A 16,458-nucleotide genomic window follows, 5' to 3' on the forward strand; every position below is an offset into this window, starting at 1 on the left:
TAGCAGTTTTTGATAAAACTTGCTTTTTTTCAAGTTTTGATAATTTTTGTCGTTTTTTAGTTTTTTTCAGCCTCAAGAGTCAAAGAACCTCCTCTAGAGTTTGAAAATGGGTTACTGTATCATTTCTAGATTAAATGGAATGTCTCGCAAGATGTTAACATTACGAATTTTTGCATTGTTTTTTAACAAAATTTGCGATTTTTGTTCAATTTTTATAGTCAAGTTTTATAGTGATTATTCAAGTTTTTTGAAACTCAAGGGTCGGAAGACCTCCGTTTTTGTTTGATATTAAGTTACTGGAAAGTTTTTGTCGGTCATGGATTAATTTTCAACTTTTTAATATCACAAGTTTTAGCAAATTTTTAAATTAAAACTTACAATTTTTTGAAATTTTTTGTCCTTTTTTGGGTTTTCTCTGGCCTCAAGAGCCACGGAACTTCCTCTGGGGTCTGATAATATGTTACGGCTTAGTTTATAGATGTAATGGATTGTTTTTCAAGATTTTAATATCACGAATTGAAGGAATTTGGTAAAATATTTTTGCAATTTTATGTTTCTGAATTTTTCCGGCAGCAGAAGCCCTGGAACCTCCTTCAAGGTTTGATAATAAGCTGCTGCGTAGTTTCTTATGTTAGTGGGATTGTGGTCAGCTTTTTTATGACTCCAGTTTTTGTAATTTTTGTATAAAATTTAAAATTTCCAAATTTTTGGAAAGTTTTTGTTCCAAATGTATGGGCCTTAATGAGCCTGTGAAACTATTTCAGGCTTGAAACGGGGATTCCGAATAGTCTCTTGAGACATTGAAATGGGTCTTAAGATATTAATATCTTGCCTTTCAGCAAGATTTTGTTAAAATTTGAAATTTTCTCTAAAATTTTTCAATGTTTGTCCTTTTCTGAGTTCAACGACCATTACTGGCCAACGAAACCTTTTAAGTTTTGGAGATGGGTTATTTGACAGAACTTTCGAGACTAAAAATGGTTTTGAACTTTTTTTACTGCGAAGTTGTAAACTTTTGTTTTTAATTTTGCCTTTTTCAAATTTTTCTATGTGATTCATTTACTGACAAGGCCAGAAAACAACAAGTTGCACAGTCGAATACCATCATGGAAAATTTTCCTGCCTCTCTTTCTCTCTGTCGGTTCGGGTTCCTTTCCTTCTCTTTTTCATTCCCGTTTTATCTTTCTCTCACACTCTATCTCTCTCTTTTTGTTGATACCGCACTTCAGCTGCTGTTGTGTGGCGTAATGTCATCATCGTTGATCCTCATTAACAATGAGCTATAGTAGAATTGTTTTTTTATCATTAATGACTTATCCGGCACTTTTTAGGAAATCCTTGTTAATTGGTCTCAAAAGCAATTTGCAGCAATTATATTAGTCCTGTTGATCTTTTTTATGCGATTTTTCGCTTGACCAATTTTTCGTCTGACCCATTTGACTTTCGTCTGCAGAAACGGGATAAAGAGGTAGCGCCCAGAGGTCATTGAAATGTGGCTAGCTGCTGACGAAGGCAAACGCTCGCCGGTCGTTTGAGAGCAATTCGACCGACGTTAGTCGGTTATGTTAGTATTTTTGCTTGACCATTTATATTCTATAAATTGTGCTTTCACATGAGCAAATGTGAATGTGATTATTGTTTCCCACGTTTTTTTAGTGTAAAAATAAACATAAGGAAAATTTCCAGCGTAATTGGCATTTTCCTCCAGAAGTTTGATCTTGTAGGTCATTAAAGAACAGAAATTGATAGATATATAATTGTTGAATCTGTTTTGTTTTTATCATGAGTAGACTACAGCGGTTGTGACGTCACATGAAGATGTTCCCATCTCCCAGGTGGCGGATCAGTCAAGCACCACTACCTACATATCTCCAAATGTTGCCCATTCTTTGAACCCGGTACCAACCAGCAGCTCTGCTCCAGATGTATCTGCTGCTTCAGGTAATAATCATTTTGAGGAGCTGAAAGAGGTTGAATTTTCCTTTGCAAAAGTTTATTTCACGGTAGTTTGCTTGACACGAAATACAAGAAATATGCATGGATCATTGTTTAATAACTGCCTTTAACTGCTCAAACTATCGTCCGACTTTAGTCGCTTTATGTTTTTAATGCTGGCAGCTCTTCAAGAGTTTTAAATCATAACCATTAGTCAAGATATAACTGAGACCGCTTGAAATTTTCAGATAGGCGCGAACAGGGGTCATCGAATCAAGGCACATCCAATGGTTCTAGCGGTGGACACTCGGTTTCAGTGGTTGCCAGCCAATCATCTTTTCAAGCCACAGCTCCACCGGTTACTGCAGCGATACCTGACGTGAGCTCAGAATCAGCTCCTTTGTTTGCAGGTCAGTTCAACTTCAACTTAAATCACAGCAATGATGGTTATAAAAGCAGCGTGGTTATTTTGATCGTTCGGTGTCATTCTATGTCTGGAGCATTGTACTGAGGTTGAAGAAGAGTTTTAAGCTAACTCTAGTTGGAGCGGTTGAAATGCTTATCTGGAAGGAGTTATGATTGCAAAGTAACAATCAATATTGCAAATACTCTCAGATATGACTCCGAAAGTAACTATTTCAGCTTTCCACTGGTGATAGAGTTCAACCACAATTCAACTTCTAAATCGGTATAGATTCAACATGCAATAATGCTTTATTAACATCAGAAACTTGCTTGTAAGGAGAAGAAAATACAAAAATAATTTGCATCAGATACACAGCCGGTTTTATTTCCTGGCGTATTGAGTTTTCTGTTCAAGATCGGAGCTAGATTTTTGAAGTGATTTTCTCTTCTTTTTAGGTAATCAAATTGCGGTGCCCACGTTGCGAGATGTAAACAATAACCCAAATGCTATTCAAAATGGCCGAAAGAACAGGCCCGAGAATATATCTGATCGGATAACACCGAATACACCCAACACCAGCGCGGGGCTGTTCTCTCAAAACACTAGCAACTTTTCCTCCACAAAGCGAAAAAATCGCAACCAGCAAGGAAACAACAAAAACAATGGGACATTTTCAGATAGGTTAAGTGAACCACAAGGGAGAATTTACAACGGTAGTAACGGACCTCGCGGTCCATATGGGTTGAAAAATACAAATTTGATTGTAAGTCAAGGTAGCTCCTCACAACCAGGGACTTCGAGTCAGAAATTCTTGCCTTTTCAACCAAATTCGTTGCATGCTGCTAAAGATTTAATGGGGGGAATGTTTAATCACCATTTGTTGGGAACGTACTCTGCGGCCAACGCAGTGAGTAAGGACTTGCGATTCATGTCTGAGTTGGTAAACAATTACTCAATGCCAACTATCAGTTCCCTTCCCATGTCTCTTAGCCTGATGCGTGCTTTCAACGAGACCCTAGGACTACAAGCAACATCGGCTGCTGCTTTATCACTTGTGCAGCCAAATGATGCTAATGCTGTTGTTTCGGCTGTAAGAAACACCAACAGTCCACTTATAAGCAGTGCGGGAATCTCGACTGGAGCAGGAAATGTAAGTATGAGATCTAAAGTTGCTAATTTTAATATCCTTTTCAAAATGAACTTGTGAAACAAGGGTCTCGGTAAGTACATTCGCGCATAATAATGTTCTGACCCCGCTCAACCACGTTTTGAGCCCAAAGCTTTGAGCTCAAAAGCACTAAACAAAATATCGCTTTGAGCTCAAAGCACTAAACAAAATAAATAATGCCTCATAGAAGGCCAATGATACTTGCCATTAAAGAGGCCAGGAGATAAGACAAACAACAAAATCAAATAAAAACAAGCATTATTTACGACCAAGCCTCAATGTCGATCCATTTTTTCTTACAAAAAAATTAATGACTAAGTCAAAATAGCACAAGATAAAAGCTAAACCAAACAAATTGAATTGCATTTCAGCAGAGAAGATATGGGAGCTGCCTTAGGTATGGGAACATAATCAAAAAGTAGATAATTTAAAAAATAAAAAGGCAGAGTTTAAAAAATAAGTTTAATTGCTCTCAAACGAAGTGTGTAGCAATTATATTAGTCCTGTCGGTCTTTTTTAATGCGGTTTTTCGCTTGACCGATTTTCGTCTGACGCTTTTGACGTTTCGTCCTCAAAAACGGGATAAACAGGCAGCGCCCAGCGGGCATTAGGTACTCTTAGAGCCTTTCAACACTGTTCAAACTGATTGGGAGACTTATACTTATGGTGTGAAGGGCGGTTCTTAGAGGTTGAGACCCCCCCCCCCCCTCTGTTGACCCCCCACCCCCACTATTGCCTCCACCCCCACCGCGCTGTTGAACCCCAACCCAGTGTTGCCCCCCATCAGCCCCCGGTGCACCCTCCCCCCCCCCTGTGGCTAGCTACTGACGAAGGCAACCGGTCGTTTGAGAGCAATTCGCCCGACGTTATTCGGTTATGTTTATATTTTTGAAAACGTTTAATTAAATCATGAAAACAATTAGCTGTCAACTGAAATTCTTAGATGGCTTCATTTATACCTCCATAGTAAATCATTGAGACTTTTCATTAGCCAGATTGTCATACATCTTCAAAAAGAACAAATACAGGAGAATAAACTGTCAGATAAATAAATTGTGATAAAACGGTGTCGAAGCCTTTCAAATCATCTATTTGCTAAGAACATTGGGCCTTTTTCAACGCCATTTCATGGCATTTCAACGTCATATTTAACTTTTTATTAATGTTATAATTGGAGAAAGCGAAAAAAAACATGAAAATTGGAAAATGACAGTGAATAAAAAAAATGAAAACTCGCAGTCTTATCCGAAAAACCATTATATAAATAATAAAACAGCAAAGAAAAACGATTTTTTGATTTAATTAATGCAAGATGCGATCTTTTTCGTTGCACAGATTGCCGACACTACAGTCTAATGTGACAGAAATAAAATAAAAAGTGGGAAATGTCATAAAACAAATATTTTTATCCAAAACAAATTTTTTAAACACGATAAGCTTTAGCAACCAGAAGGCTTGAACTAAAAAAAGTAAATAGTTTAATTTTATAGAATAATTTTTACTGCAGATTTGAAGCCAACTGGACATGTTTTTGCTGAAACCAATTATTAGAAAGTTACAAAATAACAATGAATACAGGCAGAACTCAAATTTTCAGAGTTTTACGCAAGAAGCGTTGAAGCCAAAAAAGCATGAGATTTTAACTGAAATTGTAATGTATGTTCATTATAACGTATCGAAAAATGTTATCCAATGTTATCGTTCCAATATTATCGAAAAAGCTAATTCGACAAACGCAAATTCAAAATATCAAAAACTAATGATGAATTTTGGTAATTTTTGAGTTATAATAACAAAAAAGCATTTGATTTTAATTTAACGCCTTATGTAGTTTCACTAATAGTTCTAGATAGGGAAAGCGAACCTTGATTTTTTAGATTCAGAGTTAATACTGCAAAAAGAACATTCAGGGAAAACTCGGGACGTCATGAAAAACTAAGAAAACACTCTGAGCAATAAAATGGCTTTTTTAATTCTCATTTGCTGGGCCAGTATTGATCAGTATTTGATTTTAATTTAACGCCTTATGTAGTTTCACTAATAGTTCTAGATAGGGAAAGCGAACCTTGATTTTTTAGATTCAGAGTTAATACTGCAAAAAGAACATTCAGGGAAAATTCGAGACGTCATGAAAAACTAAGAAAACACTCTGAGCAATAAAATGGCTTTTTTAATTCTCATTTGCTGGGCCAGTATTGATCAGAAATGGGACCTATCATTGATGAGAATTAAAACTGACTTGTCTGTAACTGGGACAAAAATAATGCAAAATACATCCTTAAAATGGATATAGTCAAAATACAATCGGAATTCTTTCATTGCGATCAGACTAAAACTGGCCTTACGATCCCTGAGCAGCTGCTAATAGCGTCATTGCTGCAAATATTGCGTAATAGATTTTCTGGCGAACGAAAATCTCAATATATCGAAAACAAGGAGGCTGGTTAATGTGCGTTCGCACATGATGTTCCGACCCGAGCTTATCATAATTATACTTAATTTTCAACCAAATGACATAACAGAAATAGATATTTGAGTTTAAAACAATCGTTACACAATCTAACCACTAATTGAATTACATAATGCCATGCCTCACTACAGCGCCAACGAGATCTGCTGTTTAAGAGACTACGAGAAAAGAAAACAAACAACAAATTCAGCAAAAACAAAATATTCACGGCAAAAACTGAATATCAAAATTTAAAAGCACCTAATAACAACGTCAAAATGCATTCAGATAAAACCTAAACTACACAAATTAACTTTTTCCTCACTAGCCAGCAGATGGAAATTTTTCCTAGTGAGGCTAGGTAACAAGTGGACAAAGAGAACGAATAATGAGGCGGAATTCAAAAATTAATATTTTCTAAACCAAGTATTTTCAAAAGTCTTAAAAAGCATTAGCTTTTAACTAAATAAACCTTGACAAATCACTAAAAAGTTATTACAAAACCGAAAGGACCTGTGTTTGGTTAGACTATGCCATAGAAGCGGACTAAGGATGCAGAAAAACTCAAAAAATTACAAACAATTTTCGAAAAACAAATTGACACCATTAAAATCATTAGCTATTATCTGAATATTATGTACTTTTAATTCAATTGTTATTTCTACTATTTCTGCTAAAGGATTTATACTGTGATGTTAACTAAGTTTACCTGGACCAATTTTGAGAACCATTGCGATCTGTTATTATGGGATTATGTTCAAAGAAGAGAAAAAGAAACACAAAACTGACCACTCGAAAAACGTTTATTAAACGCATGTCCAACAAACAAAGCGTCAGTGACATCATATAAGTAGATATACTAATTTTTGAAATTGAAGAAATTGGATGGGACCTCTCAAGGAAAGAAACTTTAGAACTATTCGCTTAAAACTGAGTGCTTCGGGTTACATCATTCATTCAATCTTCAATTACAAGCTTATGCGACCGGTCAGCAGTTTACGGCAACTAAAGAACAAAAAAACAGGAAAAAACAGCAAATTCATTGAAAAAAATTAAGTGAGGAAAGTGTCGAAGCCATTAAAAAGTAAACTTTTCAAAAAAAGATTCTAGTTTGAAATAATTTTTTTTTACAGCAATGGGATTCTTCTTTTTTAACAATTTAACTTCAAAAATCACCAATATGAACAAGTACATTAGAACCACGAATTTTTTGAGAAAAATTATAGTATCAACGACAAAAAATCAATAGCTTTCAACGGAAGCCAGTATATACGCTAAATTGATGGGACGACAAGATTGTTTGCCATTCATATTTCATCAATAAACCATTACAACACTTTGAAAATAACAACAAATACAGGCAAAAACAAAAAATTCAGTAGGAAAGCGCCTGAAGAAAGTGTCAAAGCAATTTAAATCAAAAGCTCTACTCTGAAAAGGGTATCTATGATCCATTGAACGTCTTCTCTAAACCAATGGGAACTATCAGTATTAGGATAATGTGATAAGATTTCAAAAGAAACCAAAAATAAAAAGTATCCAAAAATTATGAAAACCCGTGGCATTGAAGTCTTAAAACTATTAGGTAGAAAATAAAACCGGAAACCAGATTAATTTTGTATGCAGTAGAAAAAGGGGGGTCCTCTCAATACTGAGACTGACTAACAGTTCACAAAAAAAGTTTAAGATTGGTTTGTGTTTAAAAAAATTTTTCAAAAAATTATTTTTAAGGACTTAACAGCCATTAAATTCAATAGGTTTCAACGGAAGTCAATAAATACTCTCCGATATGCCACGATGGGAGGAAGATATTTTTCATGCATAGTTAATCAATAAAGCATCACAATAAGTCTTACGACTATGAAAGCAACAACAAAAATAGGCAAAACCAAAAATTCAGTAGGAAAATGCGAGAAGTGTCGGAGCCATTCAAAACATAAGCGTTTCTTTGAAAACTTCATCTGTAATCCACTGAACGTCTTTTCTAAGCCAATGGGAGCTTTTAATATTTGGATAATGTGATAAGAGTTCAAAAGTAACCAATAATACGAAAATTTCAAAAAAATCTAAAAAAATTTAAAATCTTGTCATTGAAGTCATAGAACCAATAGTTAGAAGATAAAACAGATAACAAGGTTAATTTGATTTCAGTAGAAAAAATGGGGTCCTGTCACAACTGAGACTGACTAACAGTTCACGAAAATAAGTTTATGATTCTTAGTCTTAACAGCCAATAGCTGTCCACTCACAGCATTAGATATGTTCACTTAAAGCTCATTACGGAGCATATCGCACCTTTACTCAATGAGTTCATGTCATAGGACTCCCAAAAATTAGTAGTTCCTCAAAAAGAAAATCAAATTCTTATTTCAAATTACAAAACTCAGTGTCGAAGCGAAAAAAACATGAGCAATTCCTTGAAAACGAGTTTTTTTTAATTCATTGGGCTTCATTTGACTGTAAATGAGGTTTGTCGTTAACGGATCCTTGATATGAAAAGTGACTAGTCTCTAGGTGACTTAAAAAAACAAAAAAAAACTGAAAGGTTTTCTAAAAAAGAGCTCTCAAGTAGAATTCGATTTTTTTTGTTAGTGAACTTCCCTATGAGACCAGAACTAGTCTCATTATCGCCTTCATTCTGTTAGGATCACACAATTGGTGCATTTTGTGGCATGAAATGTAAATTTGAAATACTATTTTTATAGAAAAAATCTCAATTTGAAGAAAAATTACACTTAAAGTGAACAAAATCATGCCAAATATCCCGTGTTCACACAAAACTTCAATCCTCAATAACTCCTCGAAAGAAAAAAATGAAATTAAAAAACCTTTTTAATTTTGAACTTTACGCAGGAACTGCTCTTTAATGATACCACTCACGTTTCTCTACGATGAATATATCGATCGGCCAAAATTGAACAAAAAAACCATTTGAGTATATAGTTCCTCCCCCCACAAGTGGGTCGGAACAATAATTGATGCAATTCTGATAAATATCAATTTAAGAAAGGGCCACAACGTGTTAGTTTAATGGGCACTTTTTTTGCAAACGGAAGTACAAATAGCTCTTTAAATTATAACATCAGCAAATTTTCTATAACATAAGCAAAATTTTAGCCAAAAGAGTTGTTTCGAGCTATTCAACAACTCTCCTTTTTCTCTAAACGTATTTCAAGTGAGACTATGGTTAAAAACTTTAGCATATTTTTATCAAAATTTCTGCAAAAATTTCAAAAAATGTGAACAAAACAACGGAAGTCAGCCTAACTTTCAAATTTTAAACCTTCATATTTCTTTGGAAGAAGCGAAATTCAAAAAAATCCTTCTAATTTTTTTCTACCCATGACAAGCCTTCTAATGATGCCACTCGCAAAAATTGACTGAATAAAAATCAAAAAATATATAATTGTGTTAATATTACAAGCCTGATATGTGCATTCCAAAGCTGAAATCCGGCAAAGATCTATCTGAATGAGGCTAGGTGAAGCAAATTCTATCTCATTACGAGTCGGCATCCCTGGCTTTGATTAATATTGCGCTAATTTGAGGAATTCGGCGGCAAATGTATAGTTACCAATAAGTATAATCGTTCCTTCGCCATATTCCACACGGTAGGAACCTTTTTATATGCATTGATGCGTTTTTAAAGAGAAATTAAAGAGGTAACCTCGGCCAAATGATCTGGGTCTGGGACCAGTTTATTTGGCTGGGGCACTGGCTCGTAATGATAAGCCTCGTTCAAATAGATCTGGGATTTTGTCTCATATCAAGTTCGGATTGTACTTATCAGACTTGGAAAAGTGCATAAAAATTAAAGCTATCATTTTCAAGGTTTCAAGTTTATAAGCAAATTATAAATGGTCACCTCGACTTCGTATGCTTGATAACTTTTTTTGTCCAACTGTAATCAGCTAAGTGGTCATGATTGGCTCGACTAACTTTACTCCATAAACATTTAGTTAGTCTAAACTCAATTATCGTCTAAGTTTTCTGGAGCAATAGATTTCTGACATCACAAGTAAGCGAGGTTACTGTCTTCAACGCCCTTAAAAGTGTGGATGCATCATTGTATTGCTAATTAGTTACCTCGAAGTGAACTTTGAATTATATCCAATTTCTCTATCAAGACCTGAACTAAAATCCGGACGTTTATTGGATTTTGACTCACGCTTAGAATATGATTGCGAGTGGTGGTGGGGGTGGAGGTGGGGTTGACCAAATCACTCGTCCAAACTCTGCGTCTCCAGTCATCTCAGTGTCAGCTGCCACTCAGTCTGTATCTAACCAGATGATCAATGGTCCAACTCTCTCTGCACAAGCTGCCTCTCTGATTGGACCTAATCTCATTGCACCCAACAACACTCCTACACCGCCCACTGTTATCTCTTCCAGTGGATCTACAAACATGGCAGCGGCTCAAATGAGTAAGCGGGCAAATATCTTGCTAGTTTTTGCCGACTTTTGGAAAATTTGTTCTTCCATGCAAAAAAGTTATTAGGGTTTTAGTATGATTGTCAAGTGAACATCAGTAGTCACAAGGGGGCGGTTATGTTATGTTCCCAATTAATTTCAAATTCAGACATGGCCATGCTAAAATCTTCCGACAGACTTCTCTTTAGAATTCGAACTGAGATAGTTAAATAAATTTCATTTTGGAGACTTCATGAGCAGCAGTCTTTCAACCTTTCCAAAAATAATCTTAATCTTGTAACAGAAGTTAAAATTTTCAAGCCTTCTATTGTTCGTTTGTTGATTAGCAACATGTGAGGCCATTTTTAATTGTTTCGTTAAATACGTGTTTTTGAACCATTTGTTTACGCATGACATGCTAAAACAGTTAATCTGTTTTTTACTTCTGTAATTAATTACTCTCGTAGAGAAGCAATTATTGTAAACGTTTGTGTGTGTGTCTTTTTTTCTTGACCGTTTTACTTTTCGAGTGACTTTACGTCCTTGACTTTTTGCGTTTTGAGTGATCTAACATTCCGTCTCAATCACTATTTCAAGCAGCTGAACTCAATTGCCAGCAATTTAATACTCAAAGTCAAATGAAAATTGCGCCGAAACTTTAAATCTTAATAGTGGTATATACTAACCTTTAATGTGGCTATTTGAAGCCCACTATTGAACTTCTTAGTCCCATTTTTGCCCCCAGCCCCGACTGAAGCAGGCTGCAATTGATTAGAGCTCCCACTAGTTGTTCGAGAGCAATTCTTCCGACGTTTAGTTGGTTAAGTTTAATATTTAGTTGGGGAAATTCTGTTAAATTGATATTGATTGGCATTTTAATCCCATTTTCATCCCAGGACTGCAGTTTTGCTGAGATGGTAAGGTCCAATTGCTTTAGGATTTCGATGAGCAAATTATAACAGTGGATATACTTGTAGTTATTGATTGCTCTCAAACGTTTTCTGTGGCAATTATGTCAGTCCTGTTGGTCTTTTTAATGCGATTTTTCGCTTGACCGATTTTTTGTCTGACCCATTTGACTTTTCGTCCTCAAAAACGGGATAAACATTTGACTTTTCTTACAGGTTGACCACACCCCCACTTTTGCGCCCCCACCGCGCGGTTGCGCTCACCTCGCTGTTACCCCGAACCATCACCAGCCCCCCCCCTCCCGTAGCTAGCTTCAGACGAACAAACGCTCGCTAAAAACACGTAAATTAATACTAATTTTCAAATTTTTTCAAGGTCTTTGAAAATTGTTGTTTTGATAGTAGCTTGCTGCATAGGTTCTAGTATTGGAATGGTTTCAACATTTTAACATCACCAATTTAAGCGTTTTTTTGCAAAACGTGCAGTTTCATTTTTTTACATTTATTTTTCATTATTCTTGTCATTCCAGACGCAGGGGCCAGAAAGCATCCTTTTAGTCTTGATAATGAGTTACTGCAAAAAATTTTCTGTCATGGAATAGTTTTCAACTTTTAAAATCACAAATTTTAGCAATTTTCTTTATAAAACTTGCTTTTTTCAAGTTTTTAATTTTTTTTCGTTGTTTAGGTTTCTCTAGCCTCAAGAGTCAAGGAACTTAATCTAGGTTTGACAATGGGTAGCTGTTACTTCCAGATGTAATGAAATGTTCTTCAGGATTTTAATATCAGGAATCTAAGCAATTTTTCGAAAATAAGTATTTTTCGATCTTTGAAATTTTTTTTTTCAAATTTTCGGAAAATTATTATCATGTTCCAAATTTATGGATTGCTGTGAGCCAGTGAAACTATTTTAAGCTTTAAATAGGGATATTGGATAGTCTCTTGAGACAATAAAATGGTTTTGAAGATTTTAGTATCTTGATTTTTAGCAAGGTTTTATAATTTGTGATTGTTTTAAAAATTTAACGATCATTACTGGCCAACGAAACTTTTTGAAGTCCTGCAGAAGGGCTACTTGACAGAACTCCAGAGAAAAAATTGGTTTTGAACTTTTTTTATTATGAAATCTGGAGTATTTTTTAAATTTTTCCTTATGTTGCAAATTTTTAAAATATCAGTTTTTCTCTTTGATTTTTTTACTAACAAGGCTAGAAAACTAAAAGTTGCTGAGTCGAAGCAAGCTAAAGCTAGCCTCACTAAACGTGGCTAGCTACTGTCGAAGCCAACCGCTCGGCGTTCGTTTGAAAGCAATTCGCCCGACGTTGTTTGTAAAACTTTTGACGAAAATATTAGCATGCTTGCTCCTTGGTATTAATGTAACGTCTCGATGTAAATGCTCCTTTTTTCAAGTTTCAGGTACTTTAACAAGCGTTACAGCTGGGGTTTTTTTGAAATGTTTCGAGTTTTGTTAGTCAACTGTGTATCACGTTGCATTCAATTAGACAAATTGAAGTTCATTTCTTTCTCCAATGTTAGTTGGCACGCATATTCTGGCTTCAGGGGACTTGGTATATGTATAATTTTTTCGTAGATTTTTTATTCTTTTTGGAGAGGCTCTTTGTGTTGAGATGAGTGGTACTTTTGGTTTCCAGTGGGCGTCCTCAATTGTTGTTTTCTTTGCAATCAATCCCTTCTGCGTTCATTCGTCTTTAGTCTTCCTATTCTTGATGTCAATATGCGGACTTCTTGAATAAAACCTGACCAACCATATAATTTTTGTGCTTTTTATTGAGCCAATAAGTGAGTATTGTCCAGCAGAAAAACACTAGTCTTCGATTTTACTTTTGAAGTAGACGGGTATCTTAAGTGAAATTTCAGGCAAAGGGTTTACTAGTTCAATTTTTTTATGGAACTTCGTAGTGTAATCAGTTTATGGTACCCGATTTCGGTCTTAATGCTGAGAATGCGGAAAACCTGTTAAATATCTATAAGAGGCTATTTATTTGTCTGAAATGTGTCACTATCTGTGTGTCTTTTGTCCTAGGAAGATTTTAAGTTTTTTTTTCACCAAAGCGTGACATTTTGTACTCTAATTTTTAAACAGAGAGACATTTGAACAAATATTTGCTAGTGGTTTTTGTTCACATGCGGCAATTTCGCTTTAATGTTTACTGTTTGTTCGATTTTTCGATCGTTTTTTTTGTAAATGGTTTTCTCAATGCATTCATAGTTCATCCTAGGCCTAGTTAATTGTAATTGTTTGAACCAAATTTTCTTTTCTCGCTAGTTGTTTTTTGTTCACATGCGGCATTTTAACATGGATTTTTTGTTTTTTTTAAAAATTTTTATCTGATTTTTGTGGAAATGGTTTTCCCACTTCACTCACAGTCTGTTCTAGGTCAAGTTTTTTATTTAGTCAATGTTTATTCTTTGAATTGTACATCAGGATTTGCCCTGCTATGTTTTTCTAATTCAATTTGCCTTTTGATCACGTTTTTCGTTTTACATAAGTCACGATTTTCACGCTTGAGTTCTGACTTATTTAACTCACTGTTTCAACTGAATGAATTTTAAATCCTTTCACGTATTGAATTACGTAATTTAGTGAATACGGTCAGTGGCAAAAGTGCAAAATCAAAAGAACGGGAGAAACCGATAAAGCCCGGTCATTAAGTCATAAGTGCATTAGGATATCAAGGTTCATTGAAGCGTTGGCTAGCTGGCGTAAGTATTATGCTTAATAGTCGTCAGCTGAATTAAGTATTGTTTTGGATTCTGACCAAATATGCAGAATTTACACACCAAGTAAGAACACTTTGATACTTAGAAAATTTCTGTGCTTTTCTATTTTAATTTTTATTCTTTTTTCTCTTTCTATCCCAATGTGCGTCAAGCGGGTTAACAGCGGATATTTTCCGGCAATTTAACGGCTTTGTTTTGTCTTGAGAATAAGACAATATTTTTGTACAATCGAAATTTCTTATTAAAGGACAGTTCAAAAAGCCAACAGAAGGCTTGCAGAATGCTGCCTCATGAAACAATGTAGAAGCATGTAGGTTACCCCCTAGGTGTTTAATTGCTCTCGAACGAATTTTGAAGCATTTTTGTAAACATGTGTATTTTTTATATAAAATTTTTGCTTGACCATTTGCTTCTTGAACATTCTTTCGATTTCATTTCTTATGTGATCTTTTCACTCTTTACTTTTTGATTTTTTTGCTTGACCTAATTTTATCCAGAAATTATTTCCTCTTATTCAGAAATTAATTATGTTGCTAAAACAAAAACGATTGTAAGATAATTTCACACAAAGCCCTGATACCCGAGTGGTTCATGCTGCCTTTCATTACTCCGGAGGTTGTTTGTCCAAACCCCTCCTTGGAGGGAAATTTTTGCTCTCAATTGAAAAAAAATACTTAGACTACAGGCTTCTTTAATGAAATTGTCCAGCCTCTCGTTCGAGAGCAGTTTGTCCAAGGTTAATCGTTTTATGTTCGTTTTTCTAGAATATTGCGTCTACTAGTTGAAAATAGATGCTAAATCCTACTCGAAAGAGAATTTTTGTAATATTAAATATGGGGCCAGCTTAATCAAGTAAACAGATAGTGAATTCAGTGGTCAGATAACCTATAGCCCCCATCATTGTAAATATACCATAATGGGGGGCTATAATGGGAGATAACCAATTGTTTTCGAGGTCGATTCCTTCATATCGATAAATAACTACTATGTAGTAGCGCATTGACTTTGTTTTGATTCAATTTAAGTAAACAAGCATTGCTGTTCCAAGTTGTTGAAAGGTCTGTGCATGTTTTTTCATTGAGGAACACGGTTACTATCCAAGACGACATTATTGCAGCATCTCTGGAGTAGTACAAGGTTTGCTAAGAAAGCAAGACCTTCATGATCTCTTTACACCCCTCGTTAACTGTATGACTAGCAGATGCGAATGGATAATGGAAACCTATCTTTGTCATAACAAAGCTGTCGTTGTGTAACATTGTGACCATGATTTGACTCCAATTTGGCTTAACACCGAGACGGAGGGTGAAAATAATTTGTTTTTGCAGGTCAGATGGGACTGCTGAATATGTTCACAACGGCCAATGCTCTCGGATCTGGTGCGTGTTGTTAATATAAATGGTCATCGTCAAATCATTTGAGCTTGTATATGTTCTTACATAACCCAGTAAATCAGCAAATTAAATGTTCTTACATAAACTAATAATGCTTCATTTAACCTAGTAAACTCTTCTCTGCAGTAACTTTTCATAGATCTGAAATCTGTCAGGCAAAAGGGTTGAACGAAAAATGAGTCTTTTAAAATTATGCGATGGGAATTATTATAATAGCACCAATTCATTCAATTGTGTGAAACCTCCATTCACAGATTATTGTACGGTGTTCTTGTTCGATTAAAGGTTGTTTTAGTGCCATCATTATTAATTCGTCAGCGCTTAACTAAGTTTTCTTCAATTTTTTCAGGGTCGGGGCCAGCGTCACCAGTTATATCCATGCAGCCGCAATCCCATTCGCCAAATGATCAGCTGTTCCCAAATTTCGGGCAGCTTTTTCGGAACAACACTCTGCAACTTGTCAATAGCCAGCTCTATCAACAGCATCTCAACAACACCAACATGTAAGTTTTTCCTTATGACTGTTCAGTTCAGACTTCCAAAAGCAAAGGAGAAAGTGCGTCAATACCTGAAAACATTCTACTTGACTACGCGTGTTCTTCAGATTCCTACATGTTCCTTGTACGGGTCTTTGGTCAAATGTTGTCAATCTGTGTTATTGCGCACCAACCCATTTTTTATGGCTGTTAAGGAACCTAGCTACATAGCTATACTGTTATTTTTACCACTCAGAGGGGTTGTTTTTTACAATTTAGTTTTAATGTTGATTTTACAATTTTCAATTTCGTTTTAGTGTTTTCAAATTTGCTGAAAATTGTTGACATTTGAGGTTATCGATCTTTAAAGGCTAATAAAACTTTTATATATATATATATATATATATATATATATATATGTGTGTGTGTGTGTGTGTGTGTGTGTTAAAATGGATTTTTATTGCTGTAAGCTGAGCGGAGCTATATTGCGGTGCTCTTGGTTTTAACAATTCAAAGAATTTGAATTGTAATGGGGCGCTGTCTTTTTTTATGATCTGTTCACACATTTTC

General features: G+C 35.2%; 1 protein-coding gene across 3 annotated transcripts in view; it reads left to right on the forward strand.

The window, feature by feature from the left end:
- The window catches only part of LOC142344786 (uncharacterized), a 188,127-nt gene that overhangs the window by 32,048 nt on the left and 139,621 nt on the right, over window positions 1–16,458 (forward strand). For all 3 annotated transcript variants that reach the window (XM_075396725.1, XM_075396726.1, XM_075396727.1), the window contains exons 5-10: window positions 1,791–1,941; window positions 2,184–2,345; window positions 2,797–3,491; window positions 10,133–10,382; window positions 15,347–15,397; window positions 15,762–15,915. In XM_075396725.1, the coding sequence (XP_075252840.1) occupies window positions 1,791–1,941; window positions 2,184–2,345; window positions 2,797–3,491; window positions 10,133–10,382; window positions 15,347–15,397; window positions 15,762–15,915 (1,463 nt within the window). The remainder of the gene's footprint in view (window positions 1–1,790; window positions 1,942–2,183; window positions 2,346–2,796; window positions 3,492–10,132; window positions 10,383–15,346; window positions 15,398–15,761; window positions 15,916–16,458) is intronic.

This window comes from Convolutriloba macropyga, chromosome 8 (assembly GCF_964194025.1).
Source record: "Convolutriloba macropyga chromosome 8, txConMacr16.3, whole genome shotgun sequence".
NCBI classification, from domain to species: Eukaryota; Metazoa; Xenacoelomorpha; order Acoela; family Convolutidae; genus Convolutriloba; species Convolutriloba macropyga.